General features: G+C 39.9%; 2 protein-coding genes across 5 annotated transcripts in view; one reads left to right on the top strand and one right to left on the bottom strand.

Moving 5' to 3' along the window:
* Positions 1-183: 183 nt before the first annotated feature.
* Positions 184-1287, bottom strand: xcr1a.1 (chemokine (C motif) receptor 1a, duplicate 1). The gene has a single exon (XM_008407017.1). The coding sequence runs from the start codon at positions 1272-1274 to the stop codon at positions 246-248; it is 1029 nt and encodes a 342-aa protein (XP_008405239.1). The 5' UTR covers positions 1275-1287; the 3' UTR covers positions 184-245.
* Positions 1288-2265: 978 nt separating this feature from the next.
* The window catches only part of fyco1a (FYVE and coiled-coil domain autophagy adaptor 1a), a 20261-nt gene continuing 2459 nt past the window's right edge, over positions 2266-20067 (top strand). Inside the window, exons 1-14 of one of the 4 annotated variants that reach the window (XM_008407020.1) lie at positions 2266-2354; positions 5390-5487; positions 6447-6553; positions 6744-6869; positions 7462-7568; positions 8024-8167; positions 8425-8518; positions 8615-11119; positions 12132-12203; positions 12768-12886; positions 12967-13134; positions 14364-14516; positions 14614-14825; positions 15942-16095. In XM_008407020.1, the coding sequence (XP_008405242.1) occupies positions 5439-5487; positions 6447-6553; positions 6744-6869; positions 7462-7568; positions 8024-8167; positions 8425-8518; positions 8615-11119; positions 12132-12203; positions 12768-12886; positions 12967-13134; positions 14364-14516; positions 14614-14825; positions 15942-16095 (4010 nt within the window). In that variant the 5' untranslated portion in view covers positions 2266-2354; positions 5390-5438. Of the gene's footprint in view, positions 2355-2386; positions 2506-5389; positions 5488-6446; positions 6554-6743; positions 6870-7461; positions 7569-8023; positions 8168-8424; positions 8519-8614; positions 11120-12131; positions 12204-12767; positions 12887-12966; positions 13135-14363; positions 14517-14613; positions 14826-15941; positions 16096-20067 lie in introns of those variants that run through there. The other 3 variants (XM_008407019.1, XM_008407021.2, XM_008407022.2) reach the window with 3 other exon arrangements.

Below are 20067 nucleotides of genomic sequence, written 5' to 3'. Positions count from 1 at the left end.
AAATAAAGCAATAAGACCCCCACATTGTCTTCACTCCAACACATGAATGTGTTGGAGTGAACGACACATTCATGTGTTGTTCACTCCAACTATTAATCTGTCTGAATAACTTCAGACAGATTAATAGTTTGTTTCAAAAGATCGAATGTGGAGCACTTTCTCTTAACATTACAGACCATATATCTTAAAAAACAATCTTCCCATCTATATATCATTAACATGGAAGCATAAAAAGATATTTGCATCTAGTACATTGATGCTCGTGATACACAATTTTGCATTCTTATTTCCTGATCATCAACTGGACTCGGGCGGCTGAACATTCGAAGCAGTAGTGACTTTAAATGATTCCTGAACTTCACACCAACAAATGCATAGAAGACCGGGTTCAAGCAGCAATGAGAGAAAGCAATCAGTCGACAAATGTAAAAGGCATAGTCAAGCTGGATACTCCTATCACAATCATTAAATAACTGAACTTCACTGTAATGTAAAATTCTCAAAAAGATTGCCATGTTGTAAGGCACCCAGCCTACGAAAAAGACGGCCACGATGCAAAAAACTAATTTTACTGCTCTGGTTTTTGTGCGGGACTTGGTTTTAGTGATCCTCTTTAAAATCTGAATGTAACAGAAACCAATCACTGCAAATGCACCCAAGAAGAAAACATTCTGCTGGGACATACCAATCATTTTCCATTGCGTGTCTTTAAATTCACAACCCAAAGAGTGTGCACCATTGTGGTGGACTGAGACGAGGACAGTTTGTAGCAGGGATGGCATGGCTGCTCCAATGCTGATCATCCACGTGAGGACAGACAGAAAAAACCCAGTCCCAGGTTTTAGAGAACTCATGTCAGAGAGCGGGTGGACCACTACCAAATACCTGTAGATGGTCATGATGGTCAGAAAGAGGACGCTACTGTAAAACCCAGTGAAAAAGACAAAATGCACAATCTTGCAGGCAGTCTCTGAAAATACCCATCCCCAGACGTCGTACATGGCCCAGAAGGGGAGACCGATAGTGAAGACAAGGTCAGAGACGGCAAGGTTGGCAATGAAGATGTTGGTCAGAGATTTCATGTTTTCATACAAAGCCAAGATGACAAGGACGAGGATGTTTCCTGTGAGACTCAGAGCGACGACGATAGAAAAGAAAATTGGAATGGTGATGGATCCAAATTTAACCACTTCATCTTTGTCACAGACTTCATCATCATAGTCCTGGTCGTAATCATAAGTAGAGTTTATAACAGTAGAGTTAAAGGATTCCATAGCTGGTTTGGTCACACCTGCAAATCAAAATTAATATTGAATTTATTGATATGGTAAAATCTCTTTTAATACCTACAAGGTATTTACTTTGGAGAACAGAATAACTTACCTTGTTCCTCATGAGATGCTGGTGTAACACTGAATGTTCAGAAGTAGGTAATAAATAGTCAAACAGCTGTTCTTCCTCTTCCGGTTTCAGGTGTGGTGGCTCGGTGTAAGTTACCAGTGAAATGTGCTCCAAATTAATTTTGGTTTTATTATTAGAAATGCTTTTTAAAATAATTACTTCAGTTTGCTTATATATTTACAGATCTAAACTATTCTTTGTGATGCATAGTAGTAAATGTTGATTTGAAACATTTCCACAGAGTGCACATTCAGATGAAAAGAAATGCTGGTATAATTTTGAAATGAATTTATCATTTTAAAACAAGAAGCTATTTATTTATTTATTTATTTATTTATTTATTTATTTATTTATTTATTTATTTATTTATTTATTTATTTATTTAACATTTGACAGAGCTTTTTTGGCCGTATCATTGTTTCAGTGCGTGGTATGTGAATCTCTGACACTGGAGTGCATTTTGCTTAGTTGACTGATATAAAAATTTCCAACAAAATGAGTAGTCATGCATGATTTAGTTTTTGGTAAGGTTAATTTCACTGTATAGTTTGGTTCATTTGTGGTCTTAAAATTCCAACAGAAATAAAAGAGGATGTTTTAATTATATCAACAGAGTCCAAATTGATAATTTAGGAGATAATAACATGAAATAATAATGAGATGTTTTAATTTCCCTTTAAAAATATATATATAGGTAAGTTTGACCTCTTTTTTCATAAAAAAAAAGAAGCGGGGCATTCAATAATGCGTCATTGATCACATGACCGCAGTGTTTACTGTGATAAATCAACCAAGCATTCCCTTTCCACGTCCCGCCCATGTTTCCCAGGTGATTGGTCAGATGGCTTCATGAAGCTTTCTCATTGGGCAGCTAGTGCTGTCAATCACGTGACTCTTAACAAGTTTGGCTGCTCAGAGTTCATCGTTATGGGCTTAACTCATATCTAAAAGAAGTATGTATTTTTTTAAGAGCTGTTCTGTTTTTATTTGTTTATAAACCGTTTAGAAAGATGTCAATTTGTCCAAACAACAACTTTGTGTTGATGTCATGGTTATTTGTGCGGGCATTTCGATTTATTTGGCGTTGTGTGTTAAAACCTTTGTGTAAGTACTCTTGGAGAGCTGTAAAAGTTCGTTTATGTGCGTTTTTCCCCTCTGATTTCAGAGGAACCCCTGTAGAGCTGTAAAACTATTACTTGTGTTACATTTTAACTTGATTCGCGTTGCCTTAAGTTAGCTGTTGGAGAACAATTTTGTTGAACGTTTGAGTTGTGCTAGCTTTTTGTGTCAACAACATTTTCAATACACAACACATTATTTGTGTTGTTTTATCCGGCTAGCTATAAGGGCATGTGTCCTTATTATGTTTTATTTGTCCGAAATATGTTTCTTTGAAGAATTTTCTGTCAGTACTCTGCTTTAGTCTTGTCATTTTTCTCAGAGGAGTGTTCAAACACTCCGGGGAGTAGTGGCAGGACAAGCTAAGACTTAGATGGGTCATGTTACATGTCCCATGTTTTGGCTTTATTGAATTTAAAGAAATGTTAACACAATGTCTCAATGTCACTGGCAAGCACACATTTTGTATTTTCTGTTGCCCTCATGATGATATTCTATTTCTTGCAAATATTTGAGAAATTAACCTGTGATAATAGGCGAGCTTGTCAAAAAGTTGAAGTATTTTTAGTTTCAGACATCATTTTGAACATTGGTGGTCAGTATTCTCAATCAAGTGACAGGTGAAGTGAATAACACTGATTATATGTTAGTTGGTGGGATAGTAAATATTTTTGTTCCCAGTATTTATATGTTAGAAGTAGGAAAGTGGATAAAAATAAGGATTTGGGCAATTTCAATAGTTATAGAGAGCGTCTACGATTATTCAGCTCTTGTGAGGTGTTCCTACTCTACACAGTGGTCAGTATGCATCTAAAAGGGATGAAGAAATTAAAAGTGGTTCAGAGTAGAGATGTGCCGATCAGGTTTTTTTCTGCCGATACCGATCACCCATGAGGGCCGATCACCGATACCGATCACATAATTATTATTATTATTATTTTTTATCATAAACACTACCGGTTACATTATGTGGAAAAAGGAACCATGAATTCACCTTAATTTAGATAAAAGCTTGGTTTTAATAACTTTTTCCAAGAAGGAAACTAAACAAAACAGGCATTCTGCAAATTGTACTGCTATCGGTAATACTATCTTTAACAGACTGATAACATATGAAGGCTCTGAAGAGGCTAAATAATGCAAAGAGCCAAAATAAAACCTCTCAACATTGCCAAAAAAATTCAAGTATAAAACTTAACATTCAAAGGCAAATACAGGTTCCATTACAATAAACAATCCAGAGTTACTGAATGAAAACTTCCTGTTAGCATGGCGGCTAGCTGATTACTGCTACGGTAGTTCTGAGTGGCTGTTTCTGACTGAGCRGAGTAATTATGCAGAGCAGGGAGGAGATCGATTTTTTTTTTTTAGAGAGTATCTGTCTCATGTTAGGACAGCAAAAGTTTTAATATGTATGTAAAATGTATTTTTTTAAGTTAGATGCTGCAACTTTAAACAGAGGTTCGGTGTGAGAGTCACTACCAGGTGGAGCAGAAGCGGCGCTCCGTCTGTGAAATATTACTACCTGTAGCGCGTAGCAGCGGTTCGACAGCGAGATCAGAACCAGCGTCTTACATCGCAGCTCGAAGACATACATAATTTTGCGGGTTATTTGTTTAGCTTTCTGACGGTCATGCTAATCCGGGTGAGTGTTTGCAGCTGTGCGCTGCTTTACCTGCTATCTGATCCGCTATATGTCTTTTTTACTGCAGTGAGCCTCGAATAAGCCAAACTCCGTCAAGTATGGCATTGTTTTTATGTCGTATTAGCTTTGCTGTGTTGATGCATTTTGACGTGATTCAATTTTCCGCCACAACACGCAAACTTCCCCATTCACTCAGTGCGTTAAGGTTCCACATCGCTTAGGATTTGTTGCTGCGCGTTTGCGCAGTGTGAAGGAAAGAGGAGACCAGCTGCACAGGCAGGCKGCGAAATGAGATGCAGGTGATCGGTATCGGCAACAAGAGCCARTGATCRCCGATCACCGATCATGCACTTTTTCACAAAAATCGGCCCGATTATGATCGGTGACCGATCGATCGGCACACCTCTAGTTCAGAGTGAAGGTGGCCTGCATGGCCAGATCCAACAGACAAATGACTGTAGCTGAAATAGCTGGAGGTCTTAATGCTGGTTCAGGTTTTGTTAGAAAGACGTAGAATACATAATGAATTATAGTTGGATCATAGTTTGTTGCATACGGGGCTGCGTAGCCACTGTGAGGATGCTGACTCGAGTCCACTGCTGACAGAGCAGCACTACAGTGATTATGGTTACATAATCGTGAGAACTGCAAAAGGTGGTACAGATGGATGAGTGATTTTTTTCTTTTTACATGATGTGTAAATGGCCAGGTGTGTATGTCACTAACACATGGAATAGATAATACCAGAATGCACTAAGGAAAGAAGATAGTTTTGATGTTTTTTACTGCTGGCTAAACTTGGGTCCTACCATCTTTATAGAAGTTATTTTGACATGTAGCACATACTGAAACATTATGGCAGACAACTGTCAACTGCTTCTTGATTGTTGTGCCATTTCCAGTAGAATAAAATGGCCCTGAAGTTATCCTGCTGACTTGGCATCAAAATTCGCGTGGTGTCAATCCAGTTGAGCGTTAGCAGTGGAATGCAATGGACAAACATGTCTGACCTGATGAGGCCTCATATTGCAGATTTGTTGCTAATAACACATTGCAAAGTACTACAACAAACTATGAGGCTAAATAGTTTTTTTCTAGAACTAGATTATGATCTCATCGTCTAACCATGAATTATGGTTTATCTGTCTTATGTCCATGCAAGAGCATGGTGGAAACAATTGTGACAATATTTTGTTCCATACTAATTGTGATTCTCTGACTCAGCAGACTGGATATGACTTGGTGACTCGCTCAGAGAGTGACAGGAGGGGCCATGGCGGTCGGAGAGAGCCAGCTTCAGAGGATTATCCGAGATCTGCATGGTACGTCACCTTTATGTTTGTGTGTGTATATGTGCGGTTGTTTGTAATACCTTGTGGGGACCATTTTCCTGACACATACTACAGGAAGATGTAGTATGCAAGGGGAAATGCAGTTTTTGGGTCAGGGGTTAGATTTAGAACTAAGGTGTGAATTGAGTTTTGGTAAGGGGTTGGGTTAGGGTTAGGTATGTAATGGTTAGGGTAAAGTTTAGGCTGTAGAAATGAATGGAAGTCAATGGAAAGTCCCCACAAAGATAGCCACGCAAACATGTGTGTTTGTTGTCTAGCATTTCTCACCTTGCAAGACTCGTATTTCCAACAAACACTACACTGTGAGGACCCGGTGCTCCTTATGGGGCCCAAAGTCCAGGCCCTGTAAAAATAAAGACTGTTTTGGGGTTACTAATTAGGTTTAGGACTTAGGTCCTAAACCTAAGTTTAGGACCTAAACTTAGGTTTAGGTCCTAAACTTAGGTGCGAAATGAGTTTAGGTTACACTTAGGTGCGAAATGAGTGTAGGTTACACTTAGTGTTAGGCATCTAACACTAATTAAGGGTTGTTTAGTTTCTGTGTTAGACTATAGAAATAAATGGAAGTCAATGCAAAGTCCTTGTGAAGATAGAAAGATGTTATGAATGTGTTCTCATTTATGGGCTGCATGTGGTTGACTAAAACAAGAAGGAAGAAGAAATGTGCTACAGCTATAGACCCACAAACATGCTTTGAAATTTAGGAAAGCGACCATCCAAGTCCTTATTTGTATAGTTAGCCTATTCTGGAAGCTTCTAACACCATGCAGCTAGAAGGAGAGCGTGTGCCACAGATGCACTCACCTTGAGTTTCTTTCCAGTTTTTGAGGTAGATACAAAGCAGGGTTATTAAGTGTACAATTTTATATATAAACTGTCACTCTCTGTCCTTTTTCTTCTCTTCTGATATATCTGTATGTGAACTTCAGATGCTGTTGCAGAGCTTGAAAAGGAGTACAAAGAAAGTGGGGAGCCAATCACAGATGACAGCATCAACCTGCACAAATTCTCCTACAAACTGGAGTATCTGCTACAGGTGGGATTTTGCATGCATTGGTACATCAGTTAATCAATGGAAATTGCACAATTTAAAAGTAGATACCTATTAAAAGAACCTAGAGGAATATTTGACATATTTTTCGCAGTGCTAAGATAAATGTCAGGATGTTCTTGTCTATTTGTGAAAAAGTAGAATTTGAGCATTTTCTTCACATTGTTTTTTTCAGTTTGACCAAAAGGAGAAAACAACTTTTCTGGGCACCAAGAAGGACTACTGGGATTACTTCAATGACTGCCTGGCTAAGATCAAAGGAGCAAATGATGGCATCCGTTTTGTCAAATCCATTTCTGAGGTGCATCTGTTGTTTATAATTCTGACATTATTTCAGTTCATTAAATATATGAGACCATATTACAGCCATATGTTTAAGATTTATTTTCATGTAGCTTTAATTTGTTGCTCTTTTATGTTTTTGCAAATAACTGTTATGTTGTGGGGCTGCACAGTGGCGCAGTTGGTAGAGCTGTTGCCTTGCAGCAAGAAGGCTCTTGGTTCGATTCCCAGCCTGGGTCTTTCTGCATGGAGTTTGCATGTTCTCCCTGTGCATGCGTGGGTTTTCTCTGGGTACTCTGGTTTCCTCCCACAGTCCAGAAAACATGACTGTCAGGTTAATTAGCCTCTCCAAATTGCCCCTAGGTGTGAGTGTGTGCATGGTTGTTTGTCCTGTTAGTCTCTGTGTTGCCCTGCGGCAGACTGGCAACCTGTCCAGGGTGCACCCCGCCTCCCACCCGGAATGTTAGCTGGAGATGGGCACCAGCAACCCTCCCGACCCCACTTCCATTTTCTTTACAAGGGTGTAAAGAAAATGGATGGATGGATGGATGTTATGTTGTTTTTATTGAAGTGATGGTTGTGTGTAAAATGAATCCTGTTTCCTTCTTCAGCTGAGGACATCTCTGGGAAAGGGACGAGCATTTATCCGCTACTCCCTCGTTCATCAGCGATTGGGTGACACACTGCAGCAGTGCCTGATAAACCAGAGAGTCACCAGGTAGAACAACCGCTGAATTTTCAGTTTTTGTTTTTACTTATAGTGATGTAACCAAACACACATCAATATTCAGTATTATTATATTTTATTATAAGGTAAATGCTGTAAACCACATTTTGCTTCCTCCTGCCTCAGTTATAGGAGTAAATCCAGATGTTTCAGACTTATCTCAAACGTAGGTTATTATAGATTAAAATATAAGGCAACAGTTCTTTTTTCTATTCCTGGTTAATTTCTGCACAAGCTGCCTCAATCCAAGTCTTCACAATGAACATAAATGTGGCTAATCATCTCAAGTGGAGATCTTGAGACTACAGATACAATAATTAGTTTGCTGTCTTCAAGCTGTTCATCATCCATCCAGGAGATCATCAGTATTTTTTTATATAATTCTGAAATATTGTTTCTCAATTTTCCACTCTGCCTCATCATTCAGTCCTTAAATCTCTCCACAGTGACTGGTACTATGCAAGGAGCCCCTTCTTGAAGCCTCAACTCAGCTCTGACATAATTAATCATCTGTACGAGCTCAACGAGATCCAGTTTGATGTGGCTTCCAGAGGTCATGACCTCGATGCTGCTTGGCCAACATTTGCAAGGTATTAAAGCAGACGAACCCTTAAATCACAATACAAATCACGCAACATGCCTTTGTTTTTATGGTGCCGTTTACCAGTATTTACCATTAGCAAAGTTTGAGAGAGAGAGAGTTTAGTTGGAACATTTTAATTAAAATACTTGTAATTAAAATTGTCTTGTAAATAAAGCTGATCTCACGAAAACAAACTAGAAACAACCACAAAACTGCAGTAGTGATATTTTACTGTAAAAGACTTCCTTATTTTCCAAACAACAGGAGGACAGTGGGAAGTGCAAATTCACCTGGCCACATGTGGAAACCACCAAGTCGTAGTTCCAGTATTAATAGTCTGGCCAGTTCCTATTCCCAGGTAATTAACATTTGCAACTAATAATAATCTCACATGAAATCTATTTAAATATATTAATTACTGTCTCGCTTATTTTTCTCCATTTCAACCATGTAGCAAGCGCCTGAGTTTGCCTCCAGCCCAGACTACGGGCACAGTTTGCTGAACGATCTGAATGATTCACTGCCTGCCTGCATAGAAGATAGCAACACAGTTGAAAACCTTCGCCTGGAGCTGGATCAGTCAGAGCTAAAGCAGAGAGATCTCCTTGATAAGGTTCAGCAGCTTGGCGAGGAGTCTGGCGAGTTGAAAGGAGTGATTGAAGAGCTTCAGAGGCAGCTTGATGTGTCGCTCGCTGCTCAAGAAGGACACCGAGGCTTGCAGGAAGAACTCGGAGCCCTGCAGGGGAGAGACGATGCCCTTACCAGACAGGTGGAAGCACTCAGGGCTGAGGAAAAAGCCAAGGAAACTCAGCTTGTCTCGCTTCAGGAAAAGCTGGCAGCTGCTGAGCAAAAGAACATGGAGCTTATGGCTAAGTTGGATGGGTTTCTAGATGAGAAAGGCCAGCAGGCTGCCAGTCATTTTGATTCAGCGCTTAAGATTCATGAGCTGTTGGACAAATTGAAAGAGGCAGAGAAAGTGAAGATGGAGGCTGAAGGTAAGATGGTGGAAAATAGGAGGCAGATAGAAAGACTGGAGGAAGAGTTACGAGTTAATGAGATGAAGTCCAAGGAGAATGAAACAAAACGTGAGGCGTTGGTGACATCGTCGTCTGAGGAGAAGGCCAAGTTGAATGCAAAAGTGGAGGAGCAGTTCAGTACTCTGGAAAAGCTCCAGTTGAACCTGGCACTGAGAGAAAAGGAGGCAAGCAGTCTACAAAGACAGCTGCAGGACGTCCAACAATCTCTAGAGGAGAAAGCGCGAGAGTTAGAGGAGGTGAAGAGGGGGGCAAAGCAAGAAATGGAAGCGATGCAGAAGAACACTGACGACTTGAAGGAGTCTTTAGAGGGAAAGGTTGCTGAAATTGCTGTGCAGCTTACGAACAGAGAAGCAGAATTAAGCTCCAGCAGTGAGACACTACAGAAGCTTGAATCCAAGACCCAAATACTGACTACAGAAAGGGACGAACTGACCACTAGCCTCGATCAGCACAAGGCAAAGCTCAACGAACAGTCTGCCAAAATAGCAGACTACCAGACGCAGTGCGCCAGTTTACAGGAATTAAAAGAGAAGCTGCAGGCCACAGTGAGTAGAAAGGAGCAGCAGCAAAATGAGATGACGGAGCACAGAGCAGTGCTGGAGGCTGAAGTAGCAGCTCTAAGAGCTTCAGAGAAACAGCTCAGAGGCCAAATGGATGATGCCAAGATGACGGTGGATGAAAAGGAGAAATTGCTACGTGAGGAGAACCGCGGTCTGGATGAGAGTCTGCAGCGAGCCACAATGGCTGCGAAACAATCGGAAGTGACTTCGAAGCGGCTGGAGCAGGAGAACCAGACTCTGAGAGAGGAGCTGGATGATTTGAAAGCAACTCTTAGTCGCACAGAGACGGAGTTGAAGAACGCCCGCATTCAGATCGAAGAACACAAAACAAACCTAGAGGCTTCAAACACCAAATTAGTCAGCCTGCAAGAACACCTAAGCGCAAAAGACAAGCAGCTGGAGAATAAAGAGAAAGAGGTTGTTAAGTTGATGTCAACATTACAAGAGTTGGAGGCTAAGGAGAAGGAGAATGAGATGGCCAAAGCCAACACAGAAGCAACTTGTGCCAAACAGGCTGAACTGATTGAAAGGGTAACATCCGAGAAACGGGCAATAGAGACGTTACAGCTAGAGAGGAGCTCAGTCCAAGGAAAGGAGAACCAGGAAGTTACTGCCAAGCTTGCTGTGGTTGAGGGCCAGCTGGACGTTAGCATGAAAGAGGTCTCTAGACTCCAGGCAGAGATCCTGAACCTGAAGGTGAAGGTGCAGAGATCTGAGGAGGAAAAGCTAAAATCCCATGCACAGCTGGAGGTTACAGAAGCCCAAAGAGGCGAGCTGAGGTCTCTTACGGAGCAGCTTAAATCCCAAGTAGAGGCACTCAACCAGAAGCACGTAGCCGAACTTCTGGAGTGCAAAAAGAAAGAGGAGGCTCTGGTTCAACAGCGCGATCGAGAAGCAGCTGCCCACGCCGAACTTGCCGTTTCTTCCTCTGCCGTCCGAGAAGAGCTGTCTGCTCTCAAAGCCGAAAACAACAAGCTGGCTTTAGAGAACACAGAGATCCGTGAGGGCTTGCACAGAGCAAACACCGAGATGGCAGAGCTGGGGATGTCCATCTGCAAGCTGAACGCGGAAAGGGAAGAAGCCAGCGAACACTTGGCAGGGGACGCTGCCAAGATCGAAGAGTTGGAGAAGGAGGTGGAGCGGATCGAGGAGTGCATGAACGCCCTGCGGCAGGAGAACAACAGTTTACGAGAGGAGCTGACACAGAAGGAATCCCTCCCTAGGGCCATTATAGAGCTCCAGGAAGAGCTGGAAAAAGCCAAGAACCAAGTGAACAGCGTAAAAGAATGCTGCCAAGAGGAGATGGATGCTGTGAAGTTTCAAATGAGCTCTGAGACCATGAGTCATCAGGCTCAAATAAAGGTGAGTTTAACCTGTAGCATCTTTCTTTAGCATTTTTGTCCTATGTTTTCAAGAGCAACACAATACTCTGGTTGCAGATTCCCAAGCTAGACATGAACATGATTTGATGAAAACTATTCTACTGTAACTGGCTGAAAGTTGGAGCTAAAGCTCAACCTCACCTTAACCATGCACCTCAACATTTCCACTGAAAGCAGGCTGCTTTCTGGTTTTTGTCCAATGCTGGCTTTCTTCTTGCCACTCTTCCTCTTTTCTTACCTGAGCTATGGATGCTTGTGGCTCCTGCAGAGTTAACACTGGTTTCTTCTCTACCTAATTTTTCCCTGACTGCTCTGGCATTTTCAGTCATGTATCAGTAGATTTAGAGTTGCAACAAACTTTTTTCTGATTTTCCATGCAGGATTAAATACTTGTCTGAGGTTCCACGTTAACTTAGGATGAAAGACGCCAGTATGCCAAGTTGATTCTTTTTAATTTAGAGCAATTTTCAGATTAAACAACAAATACACACAAAGTTTCTAATCGGGTTCTCCTGTGCTTTGTGTTTAGTTCTAATTATCTTTGGATTCTAAGCATGATAAATTGTTTTTAATTAGTGGAGGTGTTTTGAATTGTTTTAATAGCCCTTTCCCAGTTGGAGCCTTTTGAGAAAGTAAGATTAATTATTTAATCCTCTTTTCTGGTAAATTCACAGCAGTAGTTAGTTAACTTAGATGAGAGAAATTACCTCTCTTCATCTTTGCCTTTGCGTTGCATCTTCTTTGAACAAGGAATTAAGTTGCACAAAATGCTCCACAGAGGCTTTGGGAGATTGTTAGAAAATAAGTAAATGCATAAATAAGGTTATTCACAGAAGGTTTCACTTAGTTAAAAATAAATGTCAGTTCTGTTAAGCCAGGTAGGAAGGCGTCAATGGAAACAAACGTGAAATGCTTTTCATTTGACTTTTGGAGGAATTGCTGTCTCATAGCATCAAACTTTTAGATTTCTCTTTTTTCTTTTTTTATTGCAGGCTGTGACTAAAAATCTGGAGAAGGTTTCAGCACAGCTGGAGGAGGAACAGAAGATCGTGTCTGAACTCAAGGTTTCCATCTTTTTAGAAGTGAAAATAAATCTAGAATATGTTTATTTGTGGTTACTTTGTGAATGCGTTTTATGTCTCGTACCATCACTAATTGCTTTAGTAGACAGACACACATATGGCTTATAATATCCAACAACTTTGATTATTTACTGGCTGAACGATATATGATTATATACAAGTTAGCGGAATGTTGGTGTGTTTCCTTTTTTAATTTTTTTCCACAGCTAATGAGACGTCTTGATTATGTAAGCGTTTTATCTTCCTTTGATTGCAGAATGTTGGATGGATGCAAGATTTCTGTAGCCCTAATCAAGTGATTGGCTCAGTGAGATGATAATTCATCATGTTTGTCTGAGGTTTACCAGGCTTATAGACTTATGTTATAGAGTTGAACTTTTAAAGGTTGCTTATCTAAGTTTACAGTGACATTAACGTTCTCATGCCTTCTCGCAGCTAGGAAAACGCCGAAAGCTTTTTCTGCTTTATTCATGTAAGCACAAACTTAGATTAAGGTAGGTGTCTCATCATTGTTTTCTGTTCATTTTTTCATAACGTGTACAAAAGGCTGCGAATGAGAAATACTTGCAGCTAATTGGCGAGAAAGATGCTTACATCACGCAGGCGGAGGCCACCATCCGTGAGAACGAAGGCGAAATTCAGCAACTCGGCAGCTCTACGGCCAGGTGCGGCTGTCATCCCCCCTCGGTGGGTGTAAATATATGCTTTCATGATAAAATTATAACTAGCTTTCTTGTTTCTGCAGCATCGAAGAGGCACATTTGTCTGTGCAAACACTGTGTGAGGACCTGAAGCAGAAACTTGAAGCAACAGAGGCTGAGAAACAAAGTCAGTATCTGACAATGTCGGCAGAGATTGAAGACCTCAACAGCACAAAGATCAACCTGGAAGAGAGGCTCATTGAGCTTATTAAGTGAGACTTTTCTCTTTAGCCGTTCTGGGAATAATTGCCGTGTTTGAATTGATCTTTTTCTGTTGCCTGGTTACACCGTTTGTCCAAAGTGGTTCATCCGTTTAGAGCAACGGATCTCCAGCTCCAGTTCTCGACAGCCACCATCCTGCAGCTCTTCCTGCATCGTGGCACAATACTAGAGTGAAGATTTATCTTTATTACTCTCTCTATACAAGTTGACAAGATGAGATTAAGTCCTGTTTTATTATATTATAATTTACCCTAATTTTATGAGAAAAAAAAAAGGGACAATACGTATTGATGAACTCTGGCATGTGAATACATGAGATTATTGCCAAGTTGCTAATTTCCGTCTCTAGTCACATTGGCAAGTTGATGTTAAAACACATAAAACAAGAATTAAAAATCACAAAATAACACTACCATAACCACCATAATATCCATACATATTTATTTACATATTAACAATGTTAATATGTCAACTTTTATTATAAATTAATATATTGCCCAGATGTAGATATAGGTGAGTTTAGTAGACGAGCAGCTACTTTCTGGCTGCCATTTCTTGACTTTTCAAAACAAACATCTGCTCACTTTATTTTCTTGTTCTCATGTCTTGGCCATATTGAAGAGAAGAATTTGACCAACTTTATTATTTCTGCTAATAAAACATGCAGGTGGTATGTCTGCTGCTCGCTTGAGTCATAATAGATTAGATCACTGGTCTACAATGTTCCTCAGAACACATTCACTCTACTTATCAAAAGGGTGTTCAAATACTTTCCCCAGATAGAAAAAGTTAGGACACATATTAGGTGGAAAAACTCCAGACTACCCCTAACTGTGACCTGAACCATCAGATTTACTGCAGTTCATTTGTAAGCTGAATGTTGTTTATCTCCACGGATGAGCTGGCTCTGAGCAGCAGAAAGTGCTGTAATGTCTTACTTGTTGTGATTTGGCAAGAAAGACAGTGAGAGCAGAAGCACAGAGAAAAACAACGAGAGATGTAACCAAAAGTTTATTTCTTAGATGCACATCTTGGATTCTTGAGTTGCGTTTACAGTAAAGTCAACATTATTGAGCAAAGTGGAAAGTAATCTGTTGGCACTATATGTAATTAACATGTTCTACCAAATCCACCTTTTCCAGCTTTTAAAGCTCTTGTTCATTGCTTGTTTTTATATTATTGGTCTCTATTTTGTCTTTTTTTTTGTGAATTACTTCAGGGACAAAGATGCTCTGTGGCAGAAGTCAGATGCTCTGGAGTTTGAGCAGAAACTACGAGCCGAGGAGCGCTGGTGGCTGGTTGACAAGGAGGCCACACACTGCCTTGGCTGCAACGACCAGTTCACCTGGTGGGTGCGCAGACATCACTGCAGGTGGGTTATAGACGAGCGTCGGAGCTACTTTGCTGCTGACTTCAACTTTACACTGGACACAGCATCACAAATTCTGGTCTTTGCTTCCTATTTCTAGAGTTTGTGGCCGGATCTTCTGCTACAGCTGCAGCAACAACTTTGTCTTGACGAAACACAGTGGGAAGAAGGAGCGCTGCTGCAGCGACTGCTACGTGCAGCACAATGCGGTGGTGGAGAAGTTCATAGAGTCAGAGATGAGTTCTTCAGCTAGAGCCGGACCTCAGCCTCCGCCTGAGCCCGCTCCCTACAAGTCGCCTTCCAGCGCAGTAGGTGAGAGACGCGTTTCAAAGAGAAACACTTCTCTGTATTTATTTATGAACGTCACAAATCTACAATGTTTAAATGGTTTTGTTTATTGGTCACTGGTCACTCGGTGTGCAAGCTGGAAAGTTTTTGGCAGAAGTGAAAGGACTGACTGATAGAGGAACAAGGATTGAAACCCAAGTCAGATAAATTCAACTTTGTACATAAAGAAGGAAGGAAGTGACATTTGGATTGAAGCTTTTACTTTCTATCATTCAATTTACTAAAACCAAACATTGTAATTTAATACTGCAATAACGTTTGTGATTGTATGTAATATTCAAAAGCAGGAAACATTATTTCAAATGTGTTCATTCTATATCTTCTGTGTAGTTATTCGTACAGGTGTGAAGGAAACAAAGTCCAAAACAACTGAAACCCTCACATGTAAATATGACAATATATGCATTGAAATTTGCACAGATTCAGATGTTTTTGCTTATTTTGATTTATATTTAAAATGCATAATTGACGGAAGAAAAAATAGGTATTTTTGACATGTACATATTTTTTTGGTTTTTTACTTCTGGTTGGTTCTAGGTTACATTTTACAGGTTCACAAATCTTTACCTTTACGTGAATAGGGAATTTCAGGACTAAAGCCTTTATACAGAGGCATATATTTACACCTAGATATTTGTCCAGTTTTTACCAGAGCATGGCCAAGTAAATGTCAACAAAAGGGAAAAAAAAGTTCAATTTTAGAATTTAGATTTCCAAAAAATAACAACAAATGCAAAAGTGAAACATAAAAGCCATTCTGTTGTTAAAGCTGTTAAAGCAGGTAACTTTTAAGTAATCAAACCCTTTTAGCAAGAAATCAGCTTACTTATTGTAAGCTGATAAGTGACTGTAATGTTATTTAATGATTTTGTTGCAAAGTATACAAATTAAACTTTCTCTTTGTACAAATTTGATCTTCCATCCAAACTTTTGGCACATAGGTGGCAAACTGTAAACTAAATTATATGTTAAGAAATTCAGATTTAATGTTGTGTTTACACAAGGTGATGACTTCTTATAAAAAATCTCTCTTTGCTCGGTTTATGCCTCACGCATGTCGAATTCATTATTTCTCCCCAGTTTCGGACACCGGTATCAAATCTGATGATGGGGGCTATGACATCATCACAGAAGAGGAGGTGAACGGCGTCTACGACAGTGACAGCAACTCTCAGACCACAGGAGGTTCACTGGAGGGAGAGCAAGACCGCCAGCAACCAGGAGCTTGTGAAACGTGAGCGTAGCCAATTACCATACGTATATGTTGCAATAAGTACATGATCAATATCAGTAGATAATATGTCTGATAGAATATTCAGTAATTTCACTGAAACCCAATGCAGAACTGCACTGCGTTCTGGGGGATGTAGGCAGAGGAAAGGCTTTAGCTGCTCAACGTCTCTCAGCCAGCTGAGCAAGGCTGATGGCATCAACTAACTCACTCGCTCTTTGGTTACCTAGCAACGGTCTGTTTCAGATTTCCCCAACGTTTCTCATAACTGCTTAAATATGAAAAACAACGGTGTGGACTGAAATGAGGGCAACAGCTAATGAGGAGATTGTGGATAAAACAGGAAATGTCACTTCACCAGTTTGGCACTATTTCAGATATTTAAATCAATATCAACTAATATGAAATGTTTATATTGCGATGCCATTTTGCTCAGCCCTTGGTGAAGCTGCCGTATAGTTTGGCAGCTTCACCAATTGTTGCCCCTAATGGAGCTGCATTGAGGCCAGTGGTGAGTAAGGATCTTCCAGATGCCTGGACCCCATTGAGGGGTCATCAAGAGTTTTCAGATAAAAATGCAGGATATTTTTTTGCTGTCTGCCTTTCAGAAGCATGCTGTCTGTAGCATCGTGCAAGATAAAAGAAAAGTATCGGTTAAAAAAACATGTAATTCAATTGCATGCATTATAATTATTAACTTTAATTAGGATTAATGGAGAGTTTGACATTCAGGCAAGAAAGCAAATTGATTAAACAGTGATGGTTGGTAGATGCATGTGGTAAAATACAAAGCAACTTCTCCGCAGTATTTAACCAGACAGAAGGGAGCATGTTTCAAAAGAGAGCAACGAATGAGAAATGGGAGGAAAGTAGCTTTATGTTGAGAGAGCTCTTATGATGCAGGTTGGTCGTTTGTTTTAGCCTTGGTACTATCTGACAAGCACAAAATGTAGTTGTTACAATTTCAGCTGCAGAACTTCTCTTTTCACTGGACTGCTTCCGTAATTTGGTCTTTATGTCTTAACTGCGGATATTTAGAGCTGCAATTTAATTACTGTTTGAAGTACTTTTTTTTTTTTTTTTACCGGGGATCAGCTTTTTATCTTTAAGCCTCCATGCAGAAGTAAGCTGAAACAAGGCTTGTGGTGGTAGAAAGATTTGTTGTTGCTCGTGTTAAGGGTTTAGTTTTGCCTGATACACCGCCGAAGAAAAGCGATTCTCGGGCATCAGAAAAATTTGAAAGCATGTATTGTTAATCGTGGACTATATGCATCTCTGCAAATTTATATAATGGGACAAAAGTTAATCTAATAATTATGATTTATTGTGACGGCAATAAACGCTAATTGATGAGTGTTTGAAAATCCCAAAACTGAAAGTGTAGCTGAAATTGAGGATTTTGCTTTGTCCTTTTTTGAACAAGATTTAAAACTTGCTAAAAAAAAAAGTTAGCCAAATCGTTTTCTTACAAGCTGTAAGGAAAATTATTCTATGACCTAATCTAAATATGGCACAAAATTAAGAGAGGGACATGTAACCAAAATCAGCACCACTTTTGTGATCCGTCAACTTTTTCATCACCACACAGCTACGAAAGAAGGCATAGAGCCTCCTTTAGTCATGTGGGACTTGTTGCCGTTTCAACTCTTACGTTACGAGTCTTTGTTGGCCTGAGGTTCTGGCAGCCATCTGTCGACCTGGGTGGTGGGTAAGGATCGGCGCTAATTATTGTGCAGCTCCAGCACTGTTTCTTCTGGCACTGATGTTAGATGTCTGGATGGCCTCAATTATTGATCAAAATGGAACCGGATTGCTAGAACAAAGGGGAATGCACAATAAAGAAACTTATAAGGTCATGCTAAGCATGCATCCATAACTTATAGTGGAAAAATGTAGGGATTTCACAAAAAGCTAAGAAAAAAAAAGAGAAATGTATCATGGGAACAAATAGTATCTGTAATGCAGTCAAACCTTTGATAAAATTGCCCGTTTAACTCTTTTCCTGCTCCTGTGAGAAACCTTTCAGTGTGGAGCCAACTGACCTGCTCAGCATGCAAATTCACTTCCAGGTTAGATTTGACATGGGGATGTTTTTCTTTGTGCATCAGAGCTTTTATATGATGAAGTACTAAGGTAACGTTTTGAAAAATTAAAGAAAAAATTACCAGAAGAAAGTTCCAGTATTATGAAAATATCATATAACTTTGTTCTTGAAATATTATGACTTTATACTTGTATTATCTTGATTTTATTTTTGACCTTCATTCTTATAATTTTATTACTTTATTATCATATTTTTATTTATTTGTTCTTAGTATGTCCCTAATACTCTGTTGTACTTTTAAGGTTTATAAATGTATATTAAATATTTCACATTAGCCATAACTGTACTACGACTCATTTTGAGTCCGCATCCAAGCATCAGTCTATAAGTTCAAGCATGTAAACACTTCAATTAGTAAAATACTGCGTTCACATTCAACGTTTGTCTTGATCAGCAGCACTCATTTAGATGAACTATTAATTTAGTTATTTCAAAACCGACAGACTTTCTGAGGGAAAGAATTTATTAACAACCACCATAAAACCATATTTGCTCAGTCTCGTTTAATGGAAACTTTCCCACTTGCCGTCAGTCACTCGGATGAAAATCTCAACCCAGCCAGGCCTGTGAGCTCTGCATGTTTAAGATCCCAGGCTGTTTCCTGCATGGATAAGTTTTGCTTTGACTTGATTTATGATCCAATGAGGCCGTTTAAAGATAAAAAAGTGTGAAACTCTGGCGTAAAATCTCAGACAGCTGGCTCGAGTTAATGTGACCTAACCAGCAGAATTACACTTTGCAAAAGGATACATCATCGAGCCAGGTCTCGGTTGGCTGTCTGCCACTTTTGGGCCCGGTGCCGGCCCAGTCTGCTGCCGGACGGGGCTGAGTGGTGCAGATAAAACACGGTGCAGTTGGTTGGTTTTCCAATCTGTTTGTTTGTCGCTTCCTGGTCTGGGTCAGATGAAGCCCACAGAGAGAAACTGCAGCATTAATTATCTCCAAGAAGGTGGCTTTTAATTAGCGTTATCAACAATGCATCCTCTGTTTTATCAGGCTGAATCAAAACAAGCAGACTGTTCTCCATCACTGCCGTTTGCTCTCTTGTTGTAAGCAAGACGTCAGCCAGCTTGTTGCTTGTTTGATTACGAGAAGCCTCTGGAGAACATTAGGGATCTCCAGGGGGTTTTTAATATGCTTTCCTCTTTCTGCAGCCTGCTGTGCTACATTGTAATTGGGAATCTTCTCTCTCGTTTTCACTTTACAAATAAAAATAGGCTGAATTTCAGGAAACGAGAAGTACTCGGTTGCAGTTCGTTTGTCTCGCGTAGTAATCATTGACTATAGGAACTTCTTTCTGTGGAAGTATAGCTTCTCTAACCATTGCTAAACATTTATGGAACAAAGACGTGTTGTTGTTCTCCACTTCGTCCATGTAGTATTTTTATCACATTGTGCTTCATGCTTGAAGCTACACAATCATATTTCGTTCTGATAACAGGAAGTTTCAACAAGCACCTGGTAAACGCAGCCCTGTGTGTCACTCTGAAGAGATGTGAGGAATCATTTGCAGAAATGAGAAATGGTTGACTAATTTCTATACTTTTTCATACTTAACACTATTTTGACTTTGTTTCCTCTCAGGTTTTGCATTTGTAGAATAATTACAGTAGCAGAATACATTGTAACACATTTTAATGTTTCATTTGATTTGTTCTTTATACAAGCTAGAATTACTAAGACAACCAGCAATTTCAGTGATTAAAAAGATATTAAGCAAACAAATCTGAATTCGTTATGGATTTTCGTTTATCCACAAGAGATTAAAACCAAAAGATACACACGCACGCACGCACGCACACACACACACACACACACACACACACACACACACACACACACACACACACACACACACACACACACACACA

Source organism: Poecilia reticulata, linkage group LG4, assembly GCF_000633615.1.
Source record: "Poecilia reticulata strain Guanapo linkage group LG4, Guppy_female_1.0+MT, whole genome shotgun sequence".
NCBI lineage: Eukaryota > Metazoa > Chordata > Actinopteri > Cyprinodontiformes > Poeciliidae > Poecilia > Poecilia reticulata.
The sequence above is the reverse complement of the archived record's forward strand: the minus strand, read 5'-3'. Positions and strand labels throughout refer to the sequence as shown.